Source organism: Nannospalax galili, unplaced genomic scaffold (assembly GCF_000622305.1).
Source record: "Nannospalax galili isolate Female #2095 unplaced genomic scaffold, S.galili_v1.0 scaffold886, whole genome shotgun sequence".
Lineage (NCBI taxonomy): Eukaryota > Metazoa > Chordata > Mammalia > Rodentia > Spalacidae > Nannospalax > Nannospalax galili.
This window is the reverse complement of record NW_008355971.1, coordinates 1,174,263-1,187,906: the sequence shown is the minus strand read 5'-3', so window position 1 is coordinate 1,187,906 and position 13,644 is coordinate 1,174,263. Positions and strand designations below refer to the sequence as shown.

At 49.9% G+C, this 13,644-nt stretch overlaps 1 protein-coding gene across 5 annotated transcripts in view; it reads right to left on the bottom strand.

Moving 5' to 3' along the window:
- Sipa1l3 (signal induced proliferation associated 1 like 3) overlaps positions 1 to 13,644 on the bottom strand; it is a 257,269-nt gene that overhangs the window by 48,427 nt on the left and 195,198 nt on the right. For all 5 annotated transcript variants that reach the window (XM_029556583.1, XM_029556584.1, XM_008853891.3 and 2 more), the window contains 3 exons: positions 7,417 to 7,544; positions 3,258 to 3,376; positions 1,146 to 1,573 (listed from right to left, as the gene is read on the bottom strand). In XM_029556583.1, coding sequence (XP_029412443.1) covers positions 1,146 to 1,573; positions 3,258 to 3,376; positions 7,417 to 7,544 — 675 coding nt within the window. The remainder of the gene's footprint in view (positions 1 to 1,145; positions 1,574 to 3,257; positions 3,377 to 7,416; positions 7,545 to 13,644) is intronic.

Sequence of the window (13,644 nt, the reverse complement as noted above, 5' to 3'; positions counted from 1 at the left end):
CCACCCAGGTTCTCCCAATCTCAGTGATCCTCCCTCCCTCCCTCCCTCCCTCCTTGTGGTTCTAGGAATCGAAGCCAGGCCTTTCTACATACTAGGCAAATACTCTGCTACTGCGCTACATCCCCAGTCCAACCATGGAGGTTTTCAAATCTGTGAGAGAACCTCTGGGGAGTCATGAAATTCTTCCAGCAGGGAAGGGGCTACACTGAACAGTTTTCAACTAGAGCTGATCAAAGTGTGCTACTAATGATTGCTTTACCTTTTTTGAGTGCAGCTATTTCTATGTAGAAACAGAGACATGGATACTACTGTAGAGCAGATCATGGTCAAAGGGCCTTGCAGCTCGAGGGCATGTGCCCAGCGTGGAGAGGCCACAAGCTCACAGACTGGCAAAAGCACCAGAAAGGTCTGCTGTGCCAGGAAGGCCCTGAACCTGGGCGAGGGTTCTGGGTTCAGGCAGCAGGGAAGGCCTCTCATGACGCATTTCAGAGAGGCACCTGGATGGGACTGTCTGGGGACCACTGCTCTATGCTATGGGGGATGGAAGACCTCCACAGGCCTTGGTGCAACTGGGACAGTCACATGATACTACCTGCTGTGGACAGTTCAGGGAAGCATCTGCTTTCTCCACACAAGGAGGGGGCTGCAGAGATGCTGCAACTCTCCCTTTGTTCTCTGCCCCCCACCTGTCACTCCCTTGGCACCATAGCTGTCTCGAGACCAGAGACAAGCCAGCATGGTAAGGACAGTGGAACAAGAAGCCACGAGGCCTCCTGGGCAGCCTACTCTACCACCTCTAACTTTCTGTCAGGAGACTGTGAAGCCCTTATTTATTTAAGCCACAGACAAACACACTTCTGGCAGAAAAGGTCTGGAACTCCCAGAGTTGAAAGCCATTGGTCTTCGTAGAGAGAGGACAGAGGATCAGAGAGAACAAGAAACAGATGAGGACAGAGACAGGGGTTTCTCTCCCTCTGCCTGGGTCTCTGGAAGCTGGTGGGTAGGCTACCCAACGCTAAGCAAAGCAATGTGTTAAGTGCAACCATGGACAAGCATGCTTCGGGGAAGGTTCCCCATCAGGGCTGTGGGTTGGTGGGAGGTGGTCAGGGTCCCCTGGAAGGCCTGGAGCCAGTATAGGATCTTACCTGGGCTGCCTTGGTGGGTCTCGGCTACCACCGGCCAGGCCTGGAGGGGTGCTGCAACCTGAGGAGTACAGCTTCGGCCGGTAGCCCTTGCTCTGGCCAGCAACCACAGGTGCTGGAGAGATTTCCCGCCGCCGGTCTGCGTGGTGGGGCCTCCCGACTGCTTCCCGGCCCCCACCACAAAGGCCCATACTTCCAGGGGGCTTGTGTGGTTTGGTGGGTCTAGGTCCTTTGGCCAGGGACATGCAACTGGGGCTGGAGGTGTAGAGCGTGGTATCGATGCCGCTGTCGCTGGAGCCACCCTTGGAGAGGGGGTCCTGCTCTGGCTCCAGGGGGTCCAGAGGATCGAACCATCGGTCATCGCTGTGGCTGCTGGATGCATTGCTGGAGAGGGTATTGCTGCTGGAGTGGCTTGAGTACTGAGGTTCACCCTGGAAGGCAGGTGGGTCATCCTGACTCTCGGGAAGGGCTCTGCCCTCAGTCCCCCTGGGTACCCTGTAGCTAGACAACGCTACACCCTGGCTCCTTCCTTACTGGCCAAGATAACCTGGGCAAGTGATTTACCTTCTCCTTGCCATGGTTCAACATCTGTACAGTGGGTGTGTGATTACACAGGCCTGCCTCATGGGGCACTCCAGTTCCCACATCTCAAGCAGTGCTTGTTAAACTGAGGTCTGGGCCCCTCCTAATTCCACTTCCTCTCCCTTTCTTCTTCACACAGCCCCTCTGCAGCACCTGTCAGAGGCCTGGACTCCTCCAGCTTTGCAAACCTGCTGCTGCTGCCTTCCAAACACACCCAGGACTGCCACAGAGGAGGCTCCATGCTCCCTGGGTCCTGTCTGCCACTGCTGCCCATTGGGCCACTGCAGCACCCCCTCGACTCAGGTTTGTTCCCCACAGGTAGCCAGAGGGAAGCTGTGAGCACCTCTGTCAGATCATGTCTCTTCCTCAGTCAATGCTCTCCTGTGGTCATTTCAGGGGACAAGTCAGAACACTTATCACAGCCCATGAGGCCTTGGTGATCGGACTCATGTTCTGGTCTCCCTTTGTCTCCCTCTGTCCCTCTAGATCAGCATTCCAATCATATGAGTTTCCTCGCTGTTCTTTGAAGATTCCAGGCACAGGCCTCAGGGCCTTCATACTTGTTCTCTCTGTTGGTAACAATCTCCCCTCAGCTATTTTCATGGACCACTCCTTACTTCATTCAAGGCTGCCTCCTGTAAGGGCTTTGCTGACCCTGAACCCTGAAGCAGTGTTTGATACTCTTTTTCCTTAACTGGGCTTTCTTAGAAGGATCAGTTCCTAGTGTAAAAAAATGCTTCTGTTTATCTGTTTACTGTTTGTTGCCCCCACTAGGATGTCACTTTCTGAGGACAGTGGCTCTGTTGTCCTGTTTATCACTGTGGTCTAATGCTTAGCATGGGAAAGAAACTCAAGAACAAGCTAGATACACAGGACTACATTTCCCATCCTCCTTTGCAGGGACAGAGTCCTGGCCATTGCAATGTTAAGAAGTGATTCCTGCTATTTCAGGCCTGGGCTAAAAAAAATCTCCCACAAGAACCTCTCTTCCTTCTACTGTAACACTGCCATGATGCAGGGACCTGCAAGAGACTCAGTAGAGGGTCTAGAGGCCCTGAGGGACAGCAGAGCCTCAAGAGGGAGGGAGCCTGGGTCCCATTACTCACCCTGTGCCATATTACTCATTGGAGACCTGAACCTCATCCTTAGAGAAACAAAAAGAACTGACCTTCTATGGCCCAAGGTCTCTGAGGTTCAGGGACTGAAGGCACACTAGTTCATCTACTAGGACTGATGTAATAAGACAACTGAAGCTCGAGAAAGAAAGGGCTTTGTCTAAGATGACTGGGCTGGGGAGAGCTGGTGCTAGGATGTGAGCTTCATTGGCACTGACTCATGACCAGGTATTCAGGGCCCTGAGGAGGCTATGGCTAAGGATGTGCCCTCCAGAGGCCACACCCAGGGAAAGCCGCCCAGTCCTGAGCAGGCAGGTGCCCAGGGAAAGCCACCCAGCCCTGAGCAGCCAGCAGCTAGCCACCACAGGCTCCTTCCCCTGGGCAAGGCAGGGCAGGGCAGGGCGAGGCACAGACTCACTTTGGAATGCCTGTTGGGTGAATCTTTGCTGACTGCGTCCTGCCTGGAGGGGTGCTTGCTGCCATTGCTTCCAGTCACAGCCGAGAGCCGAGACTGGGCAGGCACATGCCACAGAGGCTCTGTAGGAAAAGAGGAGACACACCAACAGTCAGGGATGACACTGGATGGGCCTGAAGAGCCTGCTCCAAAACATGGCTGCATGGTCCCACTCTTTGGCCATCCGTAGGGCTTCATCAATGTATGCCTTGGGCTACAGCACAGCTCAGTAGCAGGGGATATTTACTGAGCACTTACTGTGTACCAGGCGCCATTCTGAGAGCCTTATGTGGTTATTCTTAGTGAAGCCATACGACCCTCTACCATCATTCCCCAGGGAGGCCGGGTACACTTCATGCTTATTGACCAACTGAGCTCTTATAATCACTCGTACCTCTCCTTCCCTTATTTTCCTATGGGACTGACTAATCTTATTGATAGAGTGGAGGGCTTTAAATTTGGTGTTTTTTTTTTTTTTTTTTTTTTTTTTTTTTTTTTTGGGTCGGGGGTCCCCTGGAACCCCCAGTTGGCCTGAATCCCTCTATGAAGACCAGTCTGCCCCAAACCCCACAGATTCCCCCCTGCCTCTGCCTCTTGAGTGCTGGGATTAAAGGCATGCGCCACCTCTGGCTAAAGTTTTATTTTTTATTTTGTCTTTGTGTGTGTAGGTGCTTGCACATCGTAGTGTATGTGTAGGAGTCAAGGACAACTTCTGGGAATTGGTCTTTCCTTCCACCTCACTGAGGCAGTGCATCTCTTATGGTTTATGCCAATTTATTCCAGGCTAGCTAGCCTGCAAGCATCTGGATGATTCTCCTGTCTCTGCCTCTCATCTTGTTGTAGGAGTAATGGGATTACAGACACACACCACCACATCTGGCTTTTTATGTGCGTTCCAGAAATCTAACTCAGGTTGTCAGGCTTGCGCAGCTACTTTTATTCACTAAGTCAACTCCCTGGCCCTATATTTATTTATTGAAAGCTTTATTACTTGGGGCTAGAGAGATGGCTCAGCAGTTAAGAACACTGGCTGCTCATGCAGAGGACCAGGGTTCAATTCCCAGCACCCACATGGCAGCTAACGACAACTTTGTAACTCCAGTTCTAGGGAGTTCAATGCCCTCCTTTGGCCTCTGCAAAGGAACATGCAGGCAAAATACATACATAAAATAAATAATAAAAAAATTTTAAATTTATTAATTTTTGTGTCAGAGGATAACTTGTAAGAGTTAGTTCTCGCTACCATGTGGGTCTCTAGGGATGGAATTCAGGTCAAGTTTGGTGGCAAGTGCCTTTATCTATTGAGCCACCTCACTACCCCCTCACCCTTTTAAAGACTTATTTTTATTTTATATGTATGAGTGTTTTGTCTACATATATGTTAAGTGTACCATGTTCATGCAATGCTGCTAGAGGCACAAGGTGGTGTCAGATCCTCTAGAACTGGAGTTATGGATAGTTGTCAGCAATCATGTGTGTGCTGGGAATCGTACTCAGGTCTTCTGGAAGAGTAGCCAGTGCTCTTAACCACTGAGCCATCTCTCCCCCTTGGCCCCTTATTTTTGTTTCTAAGACAAGGACTCACTGTATAGCCTGGGATGGCCTGGAATTCACTTTGCTGCTCCTATCTGAGCCTCCCTGGTGTTGAGACTGTAGGCATGCCCCACCATGGCTGGCTGCATACAGTTAGTTTGCTGTATAGTCCAGTACTGCTATGAGGTGGGTATTGGTATGGTCTTTAACAGAAGAAGATTATCAAGCCTCAGAGAGAATAAGTGACTGGCCCAAGGTCATGCGGTCAGAAAGGGTCAGGTAGGAAGTGGAGGTCAGAGCCTATGCTGCCTAGTCCTGTACCTTCCTGAGCTTCTCTACAACTGGTAGCAATGGAGAGTAGTAAGCACTTAGAAAGCATTCTAAGGTCAAGCTGTCCTGGGCTGAGGGCTCGGCAGGCATGACTCACTAGACCCTCAACCTTCCCTGAAGAAGAGATGCTTAGGACCCTGCCAAGGGCTGGGGCTGAAGGTCCTGTGCCTGACTTAGAACTTACTCTCAGGCCAATGGGAGCTCGAGTTCACAGTGTTAAGGCTGAAGGCTCAGGGGCAGCCCAGGCCACTGTGGGGTTCATGTTCTTGCTGAGGAAGATAGGCCTGAGTCTGGCCAGATACTTTCCCAACCTGGGTGCACTGTGGCATGGATGTGTCCAAACCCTGTGAGTGGTGACATACCAGGCCTCAGTTCATATCTAATCATGCCACTCACCAGTAGCAACTTCCAGTGTGCCTTACCTGCCTCATTTCTGTGCCAGGGCAGTCACAGTGCCTGCTGTTGTGTTTCTATGTGACTTGGTAGGTAGGAATATGGGGACCTTGTACGATGCCAGGCACACGGTGGTCATCAGAAGCAGGCTGCTAATATGAATGCTTGTCTCATGAGCCCTGCCTGCAGTGGCTTCTGATCCTTGCCACTCATCGATTTCCCTCTTTCTGGGTCTTCAAAATGATCTATCTAAACTTCTTAATGATTCCAACACAGATCTTCCTGGTGTCTCTGTGTGTGTGTTTGTGCGACTGTGTGTGCCAGGAAAGACCTTATAATAAGGTCTCTGGGAAGAGGGGGTTTGAGCTATAGGGGACAGATGGGAGGAGGGAGAGAGAACAGTGCGTTTCTGTGACACCTATCTGGGGCCTTGGTGAATGCTGGAAAAATCTCCATTTGCACATTGGTGTGCTGAAACAGCCAAGCAACACTTCTCTTTTTCTGAACGGATTGGGAAAATGGAAAAAGATACAAATCTGTCCTAGAGACAAGATCACAGACCTGCAGGCAGTGCCAGGCAGGACCAGCCTGCTGAGGAGGGACAGATGACGTCACAAGCCCTCAGGGCAGCAGATGCACAGCAGGGATAGGTCAACCTGCTTGCCTGTGGTCAAACCACTATCCTCAGTTCAGGAGAACCATGCGGCAGAGTGTCAAGAGTTCTCCCTGCTTGCGTGCCCTGGCCTGTCCCCTCTTCCCTACCTCACGTGGCCTGGGCAATGGGTGAGGTGCCCCTGGTCACCCTTCCCAGCTGCCCAGAAATCCTCTCACATCCCCTAGGAGGACTTTTTCATCTCTGTCCCTCCTTTCTCTCTAATACTTAAGATTGCCATCTTCCTTTGGAACCTGTACTCAGGCTTCAAGGGACTACAAGGTTGTCACAAGAGATTATTTAAAGTATTCACCCATGTGGTATAGGCACAAAATTCATCATTACACCTGATGAAAACAAAAACAAAAAAGGAAGATGATCAATACAATCAATCATGAGGAAAACAGAAATCAGGCGGGTAACGTGGTGGTGCACGCCTATAATCCTAGCACTGGGGAGGTCCAGGCAGGAGGAACAGGGGTCCTAGGCCATCTGCTCAGCTACATAGTGCGTTTAAGGCCAGCCTGGGCTTCACAAAATCAAAAACCAAATTGAAAAGAAGCAGCAAATTAAAAGAGCCAGCTGTGCTCTTGTAGGAGGGTCATGAGTTTGAGCCCAGGCGAAGCTACCCAGCAAGACTGTTTCTAAATAAACAAATGAGTAAATTAAATTAAATAGAATTAAAAGAAATATGCATATAAAACCACAGTGTGACCGCACCATGTGTCCACTCCAACGACCCAAACAAAAGCATGGTTGAAGACATGTAGCAGTGAAGGTTCTCACATGTTCTTGGTGAGGGTGCAAAATGGTCCCTCCCTTTGAGGTGCAGTTTGGCAGTTTCTCATGAAGTCAAACATATGACCCAGCTGTTCCATGCCCAGGAGAACATGCTCAGAGAGAGACAGATGAGGGTTCTAAGCAGCCTTAGACTGGTCCCCCCAGTATCTGCCAGCATAAGGCTGGAGCACTGGAGTGCACTCCACCCAGACAATGGAATACTAAATACAGAAACCCCACTCTGCATGCAGTCATGTGACTGCACGCCACCAACATGACACTGAACAGCAGAAGCCAGAAGTACACGCGCAGTGCAGACCAGGGGCTTCTATAGTCTATGAAGTCCAGAGCCTGTCAGGAGGGAAAGGTCCCTGTGACAGCAACAACAAGAGGCCCCAGGGGTAGCGGGTGGTACTGGGGCTCAGGAAGTCCTACCTGGTTTCTGGCGCTCCATGGTACTCTCCTGGCTGGTCAGGCCACCTGAGGAGGAGTCTCCACTGGACATTGCATCATGGCTGAAGTGGGGGTCAAACGACAGCAGTGGGTGCGGGGCAGCCGTGTACCTGTGCAGTAGCAAGGGGATACAGTGCAGCAGGGTGAAATACAGATGTGTTAGCACAGCGTGTGCCTGGGACTTGCTTGCCAGTGGCTTGTTAACATTTGGGAGGCTGTGGCGTGGATTGGGGCAATAGGCTGCCAGCAAGGCTGGGCGAGGCAGCCTGGAATCTGCTATTAGCTGAGGCTCAGGAAAGAGGCTCGCCTAGGATGCCTGCCAGGGGGGTGGCGGCAAGGAGGGAGTGCAGGGCAGAAGCAGGCTCCTGCAGGAGGGAGAGCGCAGAGCCACTTGGGTGGCTTCCCTGCTTATGGAGGGTTCTGCCTATTATCCATGGAAGAGGGAACTACCTGGCCTTCCCTGGAGCTTTGGCCCCGGCTCACAGCAGGCAGACCACGCAGGCCCAGGCTCATACCTCACTGCTCTCCCTTGCCTAGTCAGGGTAATCATTTCCTAGGCTGGAGCTCAGTTTCCCTGGCTGTCAAGAGGTGATCACAGCACTTACTAGGGTCTGACAACTGACACATGGGGAGCTGTTACATCTGGCCAGCAGGCTATTATGTGTCCCTTTGCTGTTGGAGGAAGGCATCATGGGAGGCAGGACCATGAGCTGTGACTTCAGAGCAAGACAGACCTGGGGTCAAACCCCAGGCCTTAGGACTTTAGTTGGTCAAGAGCTCACCGAATTGAGTTACAGTTTTTTTTAAAGGTTAGTACTGTATTTTTTAAAAAAATATTATTTATTTATTTATTTATTTATTTATTTATTATTTATTTATTTGTCTTTTTGAGACAGGGTCTCCCTGTAGCCCCAGTTGTCCTGGAACTCACTATGTAGACCAGAGTGGCTTTGAACTCACAGAGATCTGCCTGCCTCTGCCTCCCGAGTGCTGGGATTAAAGGTGTGCGCCACCACGCCCGGCTATTATTTTTATTTTTATGAGTATGAGTGTTATGCCTGTATGTAGGTAAGTACACCTGTGTTGTGCAATGCCCACAGAGGACAGAAGAGGATGTCGGGTCCCCTGGAACTGGAGTTACAGACAGTTGTTAGCTGCCATGTGGGTGCTGGGATTCAAACCGGGGTCTTCTGCAAGAACAGTCAGTGTTCTTAACCACTGGAGCGATCTCTCCAGCCCCCGTGATGTATTCTTTTTAAAAATATTTTTTACTATTTGTTTTCATACACTCAAACACATGCACACCCATGCCACACACACATGTGGAGGTCAGAGGACAATTTGTGGGAGCTGGTTCTCTCCTTCCACCATGTGGGTTCCTGGAGATTGAAACTAGGTCCTCAGGGCTGGCAGCAGGTGCTGGTCCTTTTTACTTTTCCTTCTTCTTTTGAGATGACATCTCATGTGGCCCAGGCTAGCCTGGAACTGGCTATAGCTAACGATTACTTTGAACACCTGACCCTCCCACCTCCACCTTCCTGGTGCTAGGATTAGAGGTGTGCACTACCACCCTGAGCTGAGCTAAATTTTTTGTTTGAAAAGCATGGTCAGGGTGGGAGAGTTGGGGAAATAGCAGAGCTGTCCCCTAGACAGAGGTCTTTCTGAAAGGGAGCTCTGCATATCACAAACAGGGCCAGAATTCAAGGGAGGTGGCAGTGGAGGGCTGTCCCTATCTGGAGGGTGCAAGTAACTTGGGTGAGTCTGTGGAGTCACACTGTGGCTACTTCCTGTTGCTCGGTTTCTTGGCCTGCTTCGAGAGGAACAGCAATCTTTCACTGCATATTCCTGTTTAAGCACACAGGGCCAAGTAACTATGGACCAAACCTTCTGAAACGATAAACCAAAATAAATTATTCCTTTCCTAGCTGTTTTTGTCAGATATTTGGCTAGAGGGACACAAAGGCAACTTAACACCCCCCCAACCCTCCACCATGTCCATCTACCTCAGGTCAGAGTCACTTGTAGTCTGGCCTCCTCTCCTTATCTGGGGCTGGGTCAGGGACAGGCATGTGACACAATTTTGGCTAAGTGAGGGCTTGTAAGACCATTCAGCCTTCTACAAAATTATTTGTGGCTTTCCACTGGCAAGCATATCATGTGGCACATTTCCTGAACCCTGTGATTGGCTGGATGGGTCATGACCAGCTCTCACCAGTGCACTGGGAGGGACGTGATGAGGGATAATAGCTGCCAGGGCAGCCTGGCTCCTGTGAGGTCCCATCAATGAGCAGTACAACTGTGGAGTAGGCGAAATACATACATTTTACCCAAGACAAGGCCTAATATAGCCCAGGTTGGCCTTGAACTCACTATGGAGCCAAGGGTTAACCTGAATTTCTGATCCTCCTGCCTCTAGCTCCTCAGTGCTGAAATTCCAGGTACGTGCTACCATGCCCGTTTTATGTGGTGCTAGGAATGAAACCCAGGGCTCCATGCATGCCAGACAAGTGTTCTCTCAACTTATTTACATGTCCAACCCTCTTTTGTCTTTTATGGGTTTTGGTACCAGGGATTGAACTGAGGCTCCCGGGCATGCTAAGCACATACTCTACCACTGAACTATCCTCAGACCTGAAAAAGAATCTTTGTTAACTTAAGTTTTTGTTATCCAGTATAACTTAACTAAATGGGAAGAAGCCCAGGGTTTCCAGCACTGTCTGCTTACTTCCAAGACAGATGACAAGAAAAGATGACCTCGGGCTGCCAAGATGGCCTAGTGGGTCAAGGCATTTGCCACCAAGACTGAGTTTAGTGGGAGAGAGAGAGAACCAACTCTTACAAGTTATCTTCTGACATCTACATGTATGCCATGGTGTGCATACAGGCACACACACACACACACACACACACACACACACACACAGGTACGAACAAATTAATAAATAAATGTATTTAAAAAACTTAAAAAGCGGCCAGAGAGATGGCTCAGTGGTTAAGAGCACTGGCTGCTCTTGCACAAGATCCGGGTTTGATTCCCAGCACCCACATGGTGGCTAACAACCATTCATAACTCCAGTTCCAGGGGATCTGACAGCCTCTTCTGACCTCCTCGGGCATTACACGACACAGGTGTACTTACATACATGCAGGCAATACACTCATACACATTAAAAAAAAAAAAAACAAAAACCAACAACAAGCAAACAGAAAAAATTTAAAAAAGCAAGCTGGGTGTGGAAGTGCACGCCTTCAATCCCAACACTCGAGAAGTAGAGGCCAGCAGATCTCTGTGAGATCAAGGCCAGCCTGGTCTAAACAGTGAGTCCCAGGACAGCTGGGGCTCCAGGGAGACCTGTCACACACACACACACACACGCACGCACGCACACACGCACACACTGATGGCCTCTTATTTCCTCCAGATCTGGCTTGGTCTAGATATAACACCACAGTTCTTGCCCTCTTGCCACCAGCCTGAGGCTGAGGCCACTGCTGAGGGGACTGGAGATGAGATAAAGGACTGGGTGTTGGGTAACTTGGGTCACAGGGATGAGTGTTCCCTGAACCCTGCTTGGGTTGCCTCTGCTGTACAGAACACATCTCTACAGTGTGCGAGTCCACTTTTGGTTTCTCCAGTCCTGGATTCTGAGGGAGCTGCTGAGCCTCTTTGACCAATGCTGATGCTCCTCGCCTCTGACCTTCACCTTGGGAGGATTGTCATAGGAGGAGGGATCATAAGCTGAGGCCCTGAAGACCCAGCAGAGGAGCTGAAGCAAGCAGCTTCTCTAGAGTCACCTGCCAGTTCAAAGTCAGGACTTTGCCTACACAGACCATACTCTTAACAGCTAGGCTTAGCTCATGAGGGGCCCTGGACCTTCTGGAAACTCAACTCCATGCTCCTCTCAAAAAAAAGACAGATTATCCTTCAACCAGACCTTGGTCTTCAATGTCCCCAAAGGAAGGAAGAGCCACAACACAAGAAACATAAAAAGTTGATTCTTACTTTGATTTGTGTCTGAGGGCCCAGTTTGTGGTGATTTAAGGGTTTTACAGACTCTGACTCCAGCCAACCTTGGCCTCACTGGCTGCATTCACACTTGGTCAGCTGCCTTGGGAAACATCCTCCCATAGCTGGAGATGGACGCACTGACTTAGTTATTCAGTTTCCTAAATGGTAGGTATCAAATCCTGAGTACCAAAGGAAAAAGTTAGCGGAGGCTGGGACCAGCTAGAGAAGAGTGCAGAGCATCAGTGGCCACGTTGCAGGCTGCTGTCAAGTGTTGCTCTGCACGAACTTGCTGGTAAGAGAATCCCCACTGAACTAGATCACACTTCCTAGGCTCCTTGGCAATTATGGCCAATATGGTAACAGTAAAGGGGCTGGAGAGATGGCTCAGAGGTTAAGAGCACAGGCTGCTCTTGCAAAGGACTGGATTCAAATCCCAGCACTCACAGGGTGGCTAACAACCACCTATAATGCCAGCTGCAGGGAATGTGACACCCTCTTTTGGTCTCCATGGAATTGAACCTGGGTCCTCTGCAAGAGCAGCCAGCACTCTTAACTGCTGAGCCATCTCTCCAGTCCCTAGCTGTCTTTCTTAACAATATTTTTTATGCCTGCACATTCCCCATCTGACCTCTGCTGATCATTCACTGGGAGGCTGAATACGTCCCATATGGGGTCATTTTTATCATTTCCAATATTTGGTCAAGGTCAGTGAAAATCAGGACAGCTCTCCATCTTGCCATGTACACAGCACTCTGGGCAAACATCCCTGGAAGAAGAGGGAGTTGAATGGCTCTCTTCCAGCTCATCTGAGATGTGGTAATTACTCTATCTTTTCTTGGAAAATAAAAGTCACTTTGAAGATGAAAGGCTTGGGGTTTTGATAGGGGACTGACTGACTGGCTGCAGTTTGGGGGACATCAGGCAGAAGTTATGTGTACTCTGGGGAGATTGAGGGGTAGTGTCACATGGTCAGCAGGGCTAGGCTCCTGGGATGCTGGCTTGAGCCCTCTACTCTCCAGCAGAGGAAAGAACCCGGGCAGGGGCATCATGTAAGTGGAAGGCTCAGCCACATGTCTATCTCCTACCTTCACTGATGGGGTGGTGGGTGGGTGATTACAGAGCAGTGGGCAGAAGACAGAGAGATAATGCAGCCAACAATTGGTGCCATCCCCAACTATCAACCTTCTTCGTCTTTGCTGGTGGAGCTCAGATTACATTCTGGTGGCCATCCCTCCGTCACATGACTTGAATAAATCATGACAGTTTAAAAGACAGCTAGGGGGTCAGTGTAACCTTGCTAGAGGTTCACTGTGAGGTGGCTGAGTGACACACCTAGTCCTATCATTCTGGTTCTATTTGAGACTGGCTCTCAGTAGGAAGCCCTTGCTGGTCCTGAGCTCCTGATTTTCCTGCTTCAGCCTTCTGAGTGCTGAGATTACAGTTATGCACTACCATACCTGGCAAAGTCTTTCATTCTTAAAATAAAAAGTGGTTCTTCTCAGGGCTGGGCAAGAGAGAGAGGGAGAAAAGCAGGGGGGGCACTAGCATTCCTCTCTCTGCCATTTCACATTCCTGCCGACATCCCTCATCACCATGACTGACTGTATCCCCTAAAACAGTAAGTCAAAGAGAAATGCTTCTTTTTCCCTAAGGTGATTCTTGCTAGGTATTTGGTCATAGCAAGAAGAAAACTTATTGATACAACATGATAGTTAAATCTGGGTGGCATAGGGCCTGATGTGTGCTGGGAACATCTGGCCATACTCAAAACCAGTTATTGATAAGAGATGGAAAATATTGAGCCCCGAGTTACAGAGGATAGAGCCAGATATCACCAGAATACTGGGAAGAGAGGTATGGGCGGGGAAGAGCCAGAGTTGTGGGAGAAATCCCACTGCCAATGCCAGAGAGGCTGTAAAACCCTAGCCACCTGAGTATCACTGTGGGCAGCATCTCCAGGCTGTGATTTGGAAGAGGAGCTCAGAGCCCTTGGGGCAAACAGAATACCAGAGTCATCTAGCTCTACAGTCTCAGGACTGTGTTCCTGTCTAGACTCTACTTCCTGGCACAGACACTTTAGTCAGAGAAATTTACCTTGTTGAGTCTGTTTCCTTCCGATAAAATGGGTTAAGCAATCTACCTCATGAGGCTGTTGAGAAGGCTCCCTAAGATTATGTATGTGGACTGACTGGTCAGACCAG